The sequence below is a fragment of the Neofelis nebulosa genome, chromosome 17 (assembly GCF_028018385.1).
Source record: "Neofelis nebulosa isolate mNeoNeb1 chromosome 17, mNeoNeb1.pri, whole genome shotgun sequence".
NCBI lineage: Eukaryota > Metazoa > Chordata > Mammalia > Carnivora > Felidae > Neofelis > Neofelis nebulosa.
The window spans coordinates 14,640,151-14,653,053 of NC_080798.1; the positions used below are offsets into that span (position 1 = coordinate 14,640,151).

General features: G+C 49.2%; 1 protein-coding gene across 4 annotated transcripts in view; it reads left to right on the forward strand.

Moving 5' to 3' along the window:
- Positions 1-12,903, forward strand: part of AKT2 (AKT serine/threonine kinase 2) — a 51,694-nt gene that overhangs the window by 23,667 nt on the left and 15,124 nt on the right. For all 4 annotated transcript variants that reach the window (XM_058709765.1, XM_058709768.1, XM_058709766.1 and 1 more), the window contains 2 exons: positions 5,430-5,558; positions 7,173-7,288. In XM_058709765.1, the coding sequence (XP_058565748.1) occupies positions 5,430-5,558; positions 7,173-7,288 (245 nt within the window). The remainder of the gene's footprint in view (positions 1-5,429; positions 5,559-7,172; positions 7,289-12,903) is intronic.

The window sequence follows — 12,903 nt, forward strand, 5'->3', positions numbered from 1 at the left end:
TCCCTTCCTCCCTTCCTCCTTTCCTCAGCTTATTATCAATATGTAAAACACCACAGGTAAGTACCTGGATCATAAACTCACTCCAAAACCAATGTGCAGAAGTCCTCTGTCCTTCCCAAGCAGTAACATTTTTTCCTAACTTCCAGTAGCCTTAGGTGAGTTTTTCTGGGTTTTTTGTTTTGCTCTTTAAAATAGAGGTGAGGGGGTGCCTGGGTGGCATAGTCAGTTAAGCATCCGACTTTGGCTCAGATCATGATCTCACAGTTGGTGAGTTCAAGCCCCGCATTGGGCTCTGCACTGACAGTGTGGAGCCTGCTTGGGATTCTCCCTCTCCCCCTCTCCCTCCCTCCCTCCCTCCATCTCCCCCCCACTTGCATTCTCTCTCAAAATAAATAAACTTAAAAAATAAAGTTGAGGTGAAATTTACATAACACAAAATTAACTCTTTTAAAGTGTACAATTCAGTAGCCTTTTAGTACATTCACAATGTTGTGTAACCACTACCTCTGTCTAGTTCCAAAACGTTTTCATCACCCTAAAAGAAAACCCTGTACTTACTAAGCAGTCACTCCCCATTCCCCCACCCCCACCCCCAGCCCCTGGCAGCCACCAATTTGTTTTCTGTCTTTAAGGATTTACTGATTATGGCCATTTCGTATAAGTGAATCATACGGTAGGTGGCCTTTTGTGCCCAGCTTCTTTCGCTTAACATTACACCTTTGAGGTTCATCCATGTTGTAGCGCAGATCAGTATTTCTTTGCCGCTTCTGGCCGAACAATATTCCGTTGTATGAAAATACCACATTTTGTTTATCCATACATCAGTTGATGAACATCTGGGTTATTTCTACCTTTTGGCTATTGTGAACAGTGCTGCTACGAACACTTGTTTGCAAGTATTTGGGTACTTGTTTTTAGTTCTTTTGGGTACAGACCTAGGAGTGGAATTGCTGGATCATATGTTCTCTGTAACCTGTATTTATACAGGTGGTATAAACTGGGTCATACGTTCTATAATCATAACTTAATGTATTCTGTGTGGTTAGATCATATACATATTTGTGTTTGTGTATCAGGGTTGTGTATTCCATACTTATAACCTATAATATATTCTATTTTTTATTTTCTTTCTTTTTGAGAGGCAGAGAGAGACAGAGCGTGAGCGGGGGGAGGGGCAGAGAGGGAGACACAGAATCCGAAGCAGGCTCCGGGCTCCGAGCTGTCAGCACAGAGCCTGATGCGGGGCCCAAACTCACGAACCGTGAGATCGTGACCCGAGCTGAAGTGGGACATTCAACCGACTGAGCCACCCAGGCGCCCCTCTATTTTTAAATTTTTGAGGAAAACACCAAACTTTCCTATAGGGCTACCTCATTTTACATTCCCACCAGCAGCGCACAAGGATTTCTTTTGTTCCACATCCTCACCAGCACTTGTTCTTTTCTTTTCTCTCTGTTTTAAATTACAGTTGTCCCTAGTAGGTGTGAAGTGGTACCTCATCATGGTTTTGATTTGCATTTTTCTAATGACTAATGATCTTAAGCATCTTTTCATGTGCTTGATGGCCGTTTTTATATCTTTAGAGAAACGGCTATTCAAGTCTTTTGCCCATTATTTAATTGCGCTAATTGTCTTTTTGTTGTTGAGTTGTAAGAACTCTTTATATATTCTGGATACTAGACCCTTAATCAGATCTATGAGTTGCAGATATTTTTGCCCAGTCTGTTGGTTGTCTTTTATTTTCTTGATAACATCTTTTGCACAGAAGTTTTATTTTATTAAAAAAAAATTTTTTTTGATGTTTATTTGTTTTTGAGGGAGAGAGAGAGACAGAGCATGAGTAGGGAGGGGCAGAGAGAGGGAGACACAGAACCTGAAACAGGCTCCAGGCTCCGAGCTATTGGTACAGAGCTGTTGGTACTGAGCTATCGGTACAGACGTGGGGCTCAAACTCAACGGACTTCAAGATCATGACCTGAGCCGAAGTCAGACATCCAACTGACTGAGCCACCCAGGCTCCCCAGAACTTTTATTTTTAATGATCCACTTAGTTTTTTTTTTAAGTTTATTTCTTTGGAGAGAGAGAGAGAGAGAGAGAGAGAGAGAGAGAGAGAGAGAGCGCGCACACACATGCACACACACACAAGTAGTTGAGGGGCAGAGAAAAGGAGAGACAGAATCCTAAGTAGGCTCCACGCCATCAATGCAGAGCCCGATGAGGGGCACACACTCACAAACTGTGACATCATGATCTGAGTCGAGATCAAGAATCAGCTGCTTAACCGACTGTGCCACCCAGGTGCCCCTTAATTTTTTTCTTTTATTTCTAGTTCTTCTGGTGTCATATCTAAGAATTCATTGCCAAATCCAGGGTCATGAAGACTTGTTTCATGTATTCTTCTGAGAGTTACCATTTTAGCTCTTATCTTTAAGTAGATCCATGTTGAGTTAATTTTTGTATATAGTATAATGTGTGAGGCTGGGGTCCAGTTCTGTTCTTTTGCATGTGAGTCTCCAGTTGTCCCACACCATTTGTTGAAGAGACTGTTTTTTTTCCCCATGGACTAGTCTTAGCACTCTGGCTGAAAATCGATTGGCCATAGATATGTGGGTTTATTTTTTGACTTTCAGTTCTATTCCATTGGTCTATATGTTTATCCTTAGGCCATGCTGACTGATGACTGTAGCTTTGTAGTAAGTTTTGAAATTGGGAAGCGTGAGTTCTTTTACTTTGTTCTTCCCCCCATCTCCCAATATTGTTTTTGGCTCTTTTAGACCCTTTGCCCTATGAATTTGAATTCTGTGTAAATGTAAAGATGGGCTTTTCTGTTTCTGCAGACTAGGTTGTTGGAATTTTGATAGGTGCCGTGTTGACTCTAGATTGCTTTGGGGAGCATTGCCGTCTCAACATAGGAAGCCTTCCAATCCATGAACACAGGATGTCTTTGTATTTGTTTAGGGCTTTAATTTCTTTCAGCAGTGTTTTGTGGGTTTTAGTATGTACATCTTTTGCCTCCTTGTGCTATTATAAATGGAATTTTTAAAAAGTTTCCTCTTTGGATTGTTCATTGGTGATGTGTAGAAACAACAGCTGGTGTTTTTGTGTTGATCTTGCTGAGGGTTATCAGCTCTAATCATTACTTTGTGGCTTCCTTGTGATTTCTTATACATAGAATCATGTTATGTGCACATAAAGATCGTTTCACTTATTCCTTTTCAAGTCTGATGCCTTTTATCTTCTTTTCTTCTTTTTCTCTGGCTAGAACTTCCAGTGCAGTGTTTAACAGCAGTGGTGGAAGCAGTAGACCGCTTCGTTTTTTCCTGATGTTTAAGGAGAAAGTTTTTGGTCTTTCATCATTGAATGGTGTTAGCTGTGAGTTTTTTATAGATGCCCTTTATCCTGTGGAGGAAATTCTCTTCTGTTCCTAGCTCGCTGAGTATTTTTATCATGAAAGGGTATTGGGTTTTGTCAAATACTTTTCTACAGCAGTCAAAATGGTCATGTGGTTCCCCCCCTCATTTGATTAGTGTAGATTACATTGATTGATTTTCATATGTTGAACCACTTTTGCATTCCTGGGATAAAACCCACTTGGTCATCATCCTTCCTTTGTGCTGTTGAATTTGGGATTTTTGCTAGGTTTTTGTTTTTTGTTTTTTGTTTTTAACTTTATATACACTGAGTCATTTAGTATCCACACTGGAAGGAATTTAATAAGTTAAAACCCATAATATACTTAGGCCTGGCATAGAATGTTACCTTATCATTGTCACCAATTAACAAATATCCCCGTGAGAGGAGACAAAGACTCAGAGAGGTGAAGTGACTTATTGGAGGCCACACAGCACACATGGCTTGGAGCCCATCCTGTGATCACGCCGTGTGAGTTGAGGGCCTGGTGCAGTCTTTGCTTGCTTGCACAGTGGACTGATGGTAACAGAGCATCTGCTGAGTCCCTGTGGTGTGTTGGGCCCTAAGCTGGACGCTTTATGGTTGCCGTCTCTTTTAACAGCTTGGGCTGTAATTCGCATACCATACAATTCAGCCATTTATACGGTTCAGTGGCTTTTAGTGTATTCAGAGTCATGTATCCATCATTGCAATCCATTTTAGAGCATTTTCACTACCCTGAAAAGGAACCTGCCCTTCCCCTTGGCCATTCCCCTCCAGTCTCCCTCCAGACTACCTCCTCCCCTGCTCCCAAGTCCTAGGCAGCCACTAATTTGCTTTTCATCTATAGATTTGTCTACTCTGGACATTTTATATAAATGGAATCCTATAATTTGTGGTCCTTTGTGATAAGCCCTTTTCACTTAGCTTAAGTTACGGTTCATCCACGTATTAGTAATTTTTATGACTAATACCCTGTTGTATGTATATGCCACGTTTTGTCTATCCATTAGTTGATGGACTTATGGGTTTCTACTTTTTTAAAAAATTTTTAAATATTTATTATTTTTGAGAGAGAGAGCGAGAGCAGGGGAGGGGCAGAGAGAGGGAGATACAGAATCCGAAGCAGGCTCCAGGCTCCGAACTGTCAGCACAAGGCCCGACCCAGGGCTTGAACTCATCAACCACGGGATCACGACCTGAGCTGAAGTTAGACACCCAGCCGACTGAGCCACCCAGGCGCCCCTCACCATCTTACTTTATTTATTTTTTTTTTTATTTTTTTTTTTTTCAACATTTTTTATTTATTTTTGGGACAGAGAGAGACAGAGCATGAACGGGGGAGGGGCAGAGAGAGAGGGAGACACAGAATCGGAAACAGGCTCCAGGCTCCGAGCCATCGGCCCAGAGCCTGACGCGGGGCTCGAACTCACGGACGGCGAGATCGTGACCTGGCTGAAGTCGGACGCTTAACCGACTGCGCCACCCAGGCGCCCCATCTTACTTTAATCCTTAGCAGCCCTCTGAGGAGTGGGTCCTTGCAGTGTGGATGTGTGTACGCGGGGTGCTTGGATATTCGTGGTTAGAACAAATGGAGGCAATCAAGGGGCACTCAGAGGGCACAGCAACAGTTATACCCTGCCTGGCACAGTGTTTTGACATTTGATCCACCTGCACGGCTGTCCTGGTGAATACCAGCCCATGGGGTTTGGCCTTACAGGGCCACAGGGCATGTGTGTTTAGAAGCCTGGGCCTCCCCTGGGACTGTGCCACGCGCTGGCAAGGATGGCTGGGATGGCTTGCTGCTGGCCACACGCTGAGGCAGCTGGTGCCCTGGGGCACTGCAGCAGGCGCCTTCCTGCCAGGCATGACCTCTGGATCACTGGGGCCCAGCCCAGCGCCCAGTCTGCGTCAGCAGGGGCTGCCCGGAGGTTTTCTCCTCCCTGCCCTCTCATCAACCCTCCTCCCACCCAGGTGCCCTTTGTGAGGTGCTGTCAGCCTGCCCTGACCTCTCTCCCTTCCCCCTGCCTCTGATCAGGTGAATACATCAAGACCTGGAGGCCCCGGTACTTCCTGCTGAAGAGTGACGGCTCCTTCATCGGATACAAGGAGCGGCCTGATGCCCCAGACCAGACCCTGCCCCCCCTAAACAACTTCTCTGTCGCAGGTGCGTCTCAGGGCACGCCATGCCAGAGTTCAGGTGCTCAGAGAACCGCTGGCAGGTCCTGGGGGCACGTGGAGGTTGGCCTTTCTTGGGTGCGGGCCTGTGCAGGGCCTCCGTGCCCTCGGGTCCCTTCCCCACCCTTCCCCTCTGCCTCACCTTTGTGTCAGCTGGGCCTCAGGAGGGAGGGCTGAACTGGTAGCCAGTGGGGAGGAGGAAGAAGGGAGAAGCCAGGCATTTCCCCAGCCCCTCGCCCCAGGCAGCATGCCTCTGCGCTTCTGAGTCTGCTGGCCAGGCCCCATGGTTCTGGCTGGTGTCAGGTGCCTGCGTCCTGCGCTCTGGTAACAGCACACTTCTCTGTCCCTCTAACCTACGACAGCGTGGCTTCCCACTCAGCTGATCACAGGGCCGACTTGACGTCCTCCGTCCCCCCTGTGGTACCCCAAGTGGTGCCTTTCAGTGGACCGTGGCCAGGGAAAGCTTGACCGGCCCAAATCCCTTGCCTGGCCTTGCAGAACCACAGTCTTGCCCCTGACCCTCTGCTTCCTTCCTTCCCTGGTGACCTAATTGGTCACCGTGTCCTCATCGTCCCGCCTCCTAAGAACATTTCAAAGAAACCCCCATCTCTTCTGCAGCTCCTCAGCCCCAACCACTGTCCTCTCCCACCGGCTCCCTGCGCCAGCTTCTTGCCCGGCGTCACCCCTCGAGGCTGCTCCTACCTGTGCTCTCTCAAGCCAATTCTGGTTCCCTCTCTGTCCTGCTAAGAGCCTGTCTTGGTCACTTTCCCTGCGGTTTGGTGACTCTGATGTGGCTATGCCCTGCACCAGTTTTTCACCTGAACTGCCAGCCTATCCTGAGAAGCTTCCTGTGCGTTTCTCCCTGGATGTTCTCTAGGTCCGTCTCACCCACCGTGTCCCAAACTGGCCTTCGAGTCTCCCCTTCCCCAACTCCATCTACCCTGTCTCCATCTCAGGGAGGGCCCTATTACCTCCTAGTGTGCAGGCCAGAGATCTGGGCCTCATCCTAGTGGCCCCACTCTGCCATAGTCCCGGCCTCTTCCCCAGGCTCCCAGTCTCCCTTCTGTCACTGTCTGCAAGGCAGCTAGCGGGATCTGTCTAAATCTCTTCATGTCCCTTCCCTATTGAATGCCTTTCACGGCTCCCTTTTGCCCTCAAGCCACGGTCGAGGTTCGTCACCACACCCCCCAAGCTCTGCAGTCTGGCCCTCTCTTCTCCCCTCCTCACATCTAGAGCAGAATTTACCATTCCCTCACTGTGCTGGACTCTTTACCTCTGGGCTTCTGTATACGACGCGCCCTTCTGCACGACTGACTACATTCCTTTCTCCTTGAGGGCTCGGTGCAGAGATGCCCCTTCCTCTGGGATATGCCTGAGTTCTCTGCTAGGTCGGCTGCCTCCTGGGCTTCCCCCATGACCACTGAGCTGTCTTCCCTGACACACACTGGACCTGGAGCCCCGTAGGGACAAGGCCAGGGCTGACTCAGTCAGTAACGTATCTCCACACCATCTGGCATCCAGGAAGGTGGCTCGGGGATTGTAGGCTGCAGGCCGGCGGGGCTGTTCCCTCACCCTCCTGCCTCTGTCCTCTCTCTGCCTGCAGAGTGCCAGCTGATGAAGACTGAGAGACCACGGCCCAACACCTTCGTCATACGCTGCCTACAGTGGACCACTGTCATCGAGAGGACCTTCCACGTAGACTCTCCAGACGAGAGGCGAGTGTGGGCCTTCGTGTAGCCGCCCTTCGAGAGTGGCCAGCCCTAGTGTGAGGAGGAGGGCCCCTGGGCCCCCTGCCTAGGAGTTTCCGGTCTCAGCCCTTCTGAGAGCTAGAAAGAGCAGGGGTTCTTAGTCTGCAGACCTCATTCTCTGTTCTTATACTGGAGCGTGCATTGGGATCATGGGCAGAGCTTAACAGTACGGAGCTTTGGGCCTACTTCAGGGTCTCTTGTTGGCTGCAGATCCCTGGAGGGTTGGGGAGCTGCATTTTTAATTTTTTTTTTTAATGTTTTATTTATTTTTGACAGAGAGACAGAGCATGAGCGGGGGAGGGTCAGAGAGAGAGAGGGAGACACAGAATCCGAAGCAGGCTCTAGGCTCTGAGCCGTCAGCATAGAGCTCGACGCGGGGCTCGAACCCATAAACTGTGAGATCATGACCTGAGCCGAAGTCGGACGCTCAACCGACTGAGCCACCCAGGTGCCCCCAAGGGAGCTGCATTTTTAATGAGCATGCCATTGATTTTGAAGCAGCTAGTCCAGAGAGCCAGTGTTAAAAAGATCAATGTAATCATCAGAAGAGATGATACAAACTTACCTAGTTCCACAAACAGTGTAAGGAGGTTTCTCTCACTTCTGCCCTGTCCGCCCCCACCCCTGCTCTCGGGTTAACTGCTCTTGTCCTGTGTCCTCGGAGAGCTTCACGGGTGGACGAGCTCATTCAGGGAGACTTTTGCACCCTGCTCTGGTCTGGCTCCCCTGCTTGGTTCTTTTTACACAAAAGGTAGCATTGTGCTCAGAACTTGCTTTTTTACTTAACATATATTAGGGAATCTTTCTGGTCCGAGATATAGAGAGCCACTGCAGCTGCTGTACTGGGTTTGGTTTTTGTTTGAGAGAGAGAGAGCACGCAGGGTCGGGGAGAGGGGCAAAGAGAGAGAATCTTAAGCAGTCTCCACGCTCAGTGCAAGCCCATTGTGGGGCTCCATCCCATGACCCAGGGATCACGACCTGAGGTGAAATCAAGAGTCGGACGCTTGACAACTGAGCCACCCAGGCTCCCCATTTAGTTTCTCTTTTAAACAGCTGCACACGTATGTCCCCAAGGTCACCTAGCAGTTTTTTATGAGTGGTGATTGGTGAATATTTCCGGGCTTTGGCTCATTACAGGCGGTGCCGCGGCGAAGTACGTTGTGCTTATCTCGCATGATACGTGTGCGGGTGAATCCGTAAAAGGAATTCTTAGATTTGGGATTCCTGGGTCACCGGGAATACGCACTTGTGATTTTGAGAAGTGCTTCTCTTACGTGATATCTCAGAGTGTCCCCACAGCCTTTTGTTTTCAAACGTTTAGATTTTTACCAGTCCGATCAGTGGGAAATGGCACCATAAGGTGGTTTTCACTGGCCTTTTTCTCTCTGTGGGTGAGCTTGAGCATTCTCTTCCCGTGTTCAGGAGCCACGTGAGTTTCCCTTTCTAAACTGTCTGTTCATATCCTTTGCTTATGTTTCGGTTGCATAGTTGGTCTTTTTCTTGTTTCTGAAAGCTCTTCACGTATGAGGGACCTTGGGCCTTTGTAATGCATCGCAAATCTCTTTCTCCCCACTTTGTCCCTTTGGGACTCACTTTGAGAAACACTCCTTTGGCTTGTCTGGCGGGTGTGGCTTCAGCTAACCCTCCAGTGAACTCATTAAAACAGTGCCGTCCACGAGAAGTTTCTGCCATGATAGAAGATTTCAGTACCTGTGGCGTCTAAGAGGGTGGCCAGTAGTCACAGGTCCTGTTGAGGTTTTAAAACATGGAATGTGTCTAGTGCAGCCGAGAAATGGAACATTTATTTAAATATTTAAGTATTTATTTATTTATTTCCTGAGAGTGTGCACAAGTGGGGGAGGGGGAGAGAGAAAATCCCAAGCAGTCTCCACACTCAGCGCAGAGCCCGACGCAGGGCTCGAACCCACAAACCGTGAGATCATGACCTGAGCTGAAGTCGGACGCTTAACCGACTGAGCCACCCAGGCGCCCTGGTCCCCCTCCTCTTGGACAGTGCATATCTAGAGCACACACAAAACAATATCATAAGACGTGTTTCCACAATATGTATTATAACTGTCAGTGCGTAGCTTCCCAAAGTTAAAAATACACCTGCTCTGCTGAAGGCAACAGAACTACCTCCCATCTTGGGCCGTGAGGTGTTACTCCCTTGAAAGCTGGGGACAAAAACTGTGGACTGCCACTAAAAGCAGACAGAGACCATTAGGTATATAGGGCCTGGGTGTCGGAAGGTGTCGGGTAAGAAGGGGAAGGTGACTCAAGGAAAGGGGACCAGTATATACAAAGGCCGGGAGGTGAGACAGCTTGTCATCACAGGGACCACAGTGGGTTCTGTGTCACTAAAGAATCCAGGGTCAGGGGTCTTGGAAGAGGGGAAGTGGAGCTCAGCCAGGTCCTGGACTCCAGTTGGAGATCCTCCCCAGGGCTTGGCAGCCCGTGAATTAATTGGGGTTTGTCACAAGGTTGCTAAAAGATTCAGGGGGATGATAAACAGGAAACCCTTGATTCAGCAGTACCTGGCGCACAGTTTGCAAGCCTGGAGAAGGAGCAGTGGGGAGCCGGCAAAGCATTTTGGTGGTCCACTCTCCGTTTCAGCGGGATTCTGTGCCGTTTAGCGTCGGGAAGAATCCCTTTACCAGGACTGGGAGGGGGTGGGTGGACAGCCCTCACCTTGCTCCTTTTCTTAGCACCTGCCACTGTTGCTGCTGGAGAGAAATCTGCTGGGGCTGCTCTGAGACCAGACTCCAGGGGCCTGACCTTAACCCTGGGGGACGTGTGAGCTAGTGAGAGGAGGGCGCTCATTTGTGGCTGTCCGCACTAGCCTGCCCCGCGTAGGCCTGAGCCTGGGGAGAGGTGGCAGGGGAGGGCCAGCGACGGCCATACTGGCCACTGATGTTGTCTAGATGTTGAAGCAGCCTGCTCTCTGGGCTCCTGGTAGCCTCTCCTGCCTTCCCCAAGATTCCCCTGCATCGCTGCCATCTTGTATCAGATGTACAGGAAAGTGGAAAGACTAGTGCAAGAAATGGACGTCCAGAGACCCTACAATTCCTAGACTCAGCAGTCCGGCCATTTGCCAGGTTTGCCTCCTGTGGCTTTGTTTTATGCTAAACTGTGAACTTCCATGCGTATCTCATGACGCTTTGCTCCTTAATCCGTCAGCAGACATCTGACTTTCTCCTACAGAATCATGATGCCATCACCACACCCGAGGTGACTGTTCATAGTATAGTATTTACCAGTCTGTCCGTATCCATGTCTACTGGAATTTCCCCAGTTGTCCGCAAAATGTTTTTCAAACCAGGATTCGCTCAAAGTACCTGTTGTCTCTTTGGCCTGTTTTAACCTCGTTCAGCCTTGTCTTCCGTCTTTGCTCTCCCCCACCCCCTTGTTTTTTGTTTTTTGTTTTTTGTTTTTTTTAAACAAGCTGGGGAAACTGTCTTGTAGAATGTCTCCACTCTGGATGTGTTATCTTACTGCTTTTTGGCATTGTTTACTTTGTTCCTCTCTGCTTATATTTTCTGTATGCTGGAAATCAGGGTTGGCAAACCACGGCCCGGCCTCCTGTTTTTACAAAGAAAGTTTTATCGGAACATGCCACATCCATTCATTTACAAACTGTCTATGGCTGCTTTTGCCCTACTCTGGCAGAATTGAATAGTTGTACCGGAGACCAGGTGGCCTATGAAGCCTAAAACATTTACTATTTGGCCCTTTATAGGAGAAGTTGGCAGATCTTTGGTCTTAGCAGGTATACATAATAATGCGTCATGTTATTAGGATCTTCTTAATGTAAATCACTAAGATAAATGTAATTTCTCTGCTTAGAACTCTGAGTGGCTTTTAGTCTCACTGGGAGTGAACTCCAGAGTCTATGCCATATTCTGCAAAGTGCTACATGATCTGGTCTCCTCTCCAGAATCATTTCCTACTGCTAGTTCCCTCACTTCAGCCACAGCAGTCTCTTTGCTATTCCTTAAACATGCCATACACACTTCTGCCTCAGGTCCTTTGCACTTACTATTCCCTCTGCTTAGAAACCTCTTCTCCCAGGTATCATTACGGTTCTCTCCTTAGCTTCGTGAGGTCTCTGCTCAAATGCCACCTTCTCAGAGTGTCCTGCCTTGCCCGCCATGACTCTGCTGTTCTTCTCCTGCTTTATTTTTCTTCGTAGCACCTGTCTACCAGCTGTGACACTTTCTATTTATGTATTTCTGTCAGGAACACAAGTAGGTGTTCAGTAAGTGTTTGTTGAATGAGTTAAAAGAATAATTAAAACTAATTCTCTCTTGAGCCAGACTCGGTTTTAAAGTATTATTTTTAAGGGAGTGAGTTGCTTCATTCATTCATTCATTCATTCATTCATTCAGAGAGCACGTGTGCGGGAGGAGCAGAGAAAGAGGGAGAGAGAGAATCCCAAGCAGGGTCCATGGTATCAGCGTGGAGCCTGACATGGGGCTCGATCCCACAAATCGTGAGATCATGACCTGAGGTGAAATCAGGAGGCAGACACTTAACTGACTGAGCCAGCCAGGCACCCGTGTTCTAAGGTCTTTACGTATATTAACTCAGTTTATCCTTACAGCATTTCCAGGGATATTGGTAGTGAAACTGAGACACACAGAGGTGGAGGACAAAGGAGAGGAGAGCTGAAGGGCGTGGATTTTCCCCGCCAGGCAGCCCATCTGAGGGTGTCTAAACAGAAGGGGACCCCAGAGGCCCTCCAGCTGTCAGTGTCTCTCTGGATCAGAGGGGGTCCCTGGTGAGGGAGAGAGGCCCCCCGTCTGCCGTGGGCCAGGCTGTCGGCTCTTCTGAAGCTGCGCTGAGGACAGGCCTGCCACCTGCGGTTCAGTGGGCTTCCCTCTGGAGTGTCTCTGGTGCCGCTCAGCAGAGTAGCGTGGGGCTGGGCCCGGGTTGCAGAGTCTGACCAGCGCTGTGCCCCGTCTTGCAGCGGAGCTCAGGTCCTTGGCTGTGGTGAGGAACAAAGGAGGACGCGTCTGGGCCGGGCTGCTCCCGTGGAATTGCGCTTGCTGGTGCCTTTTCTCTCTTCTGTCCCCTCTGCCACCACCGGGCACTTTGTCCTGAGGACAGCCCGAGCCCCCTGATGCTGCTTCTCCCTGCCCCCAATCCGCAGCCCAAGGCAGCTGCAGACTTAAAACAGAAATCTGATCCTGTCAGAACTCCCAAGGGGCGGCTTGTCTTCACTCCACTCCTGGGCTCCCGGCTTTGTGTCCCTCGTCCCCTGAGTCTTCCGGCCAGAGCGCCCGTGTGACCCCCTGGGTCTCCTCTGGGAAGGAAGCTGTAACTCTCAGCAGGGAGTGGTAGCGTGGCGCCAGAAGAGGTGTAGGGGCCTGGCTGCGAGTCTCTGCTTGGCCCCCTCCTGGCTGTGTGACCCCCACAAGTGACTCCACCGCTCTGTGCCTCGGTCTCCGCATCAGAAATGCCCACCCCCCTCCGGTGTTCTTGATGAGTATGGAATGAGCTGGTGACTGTGGAGCTTTTATTTTTTTCATCGTGTCTCTGGGGAAAGGGGGTCGGTTCCCCTGGGGGCTCTCCTTTGAGGAGTGG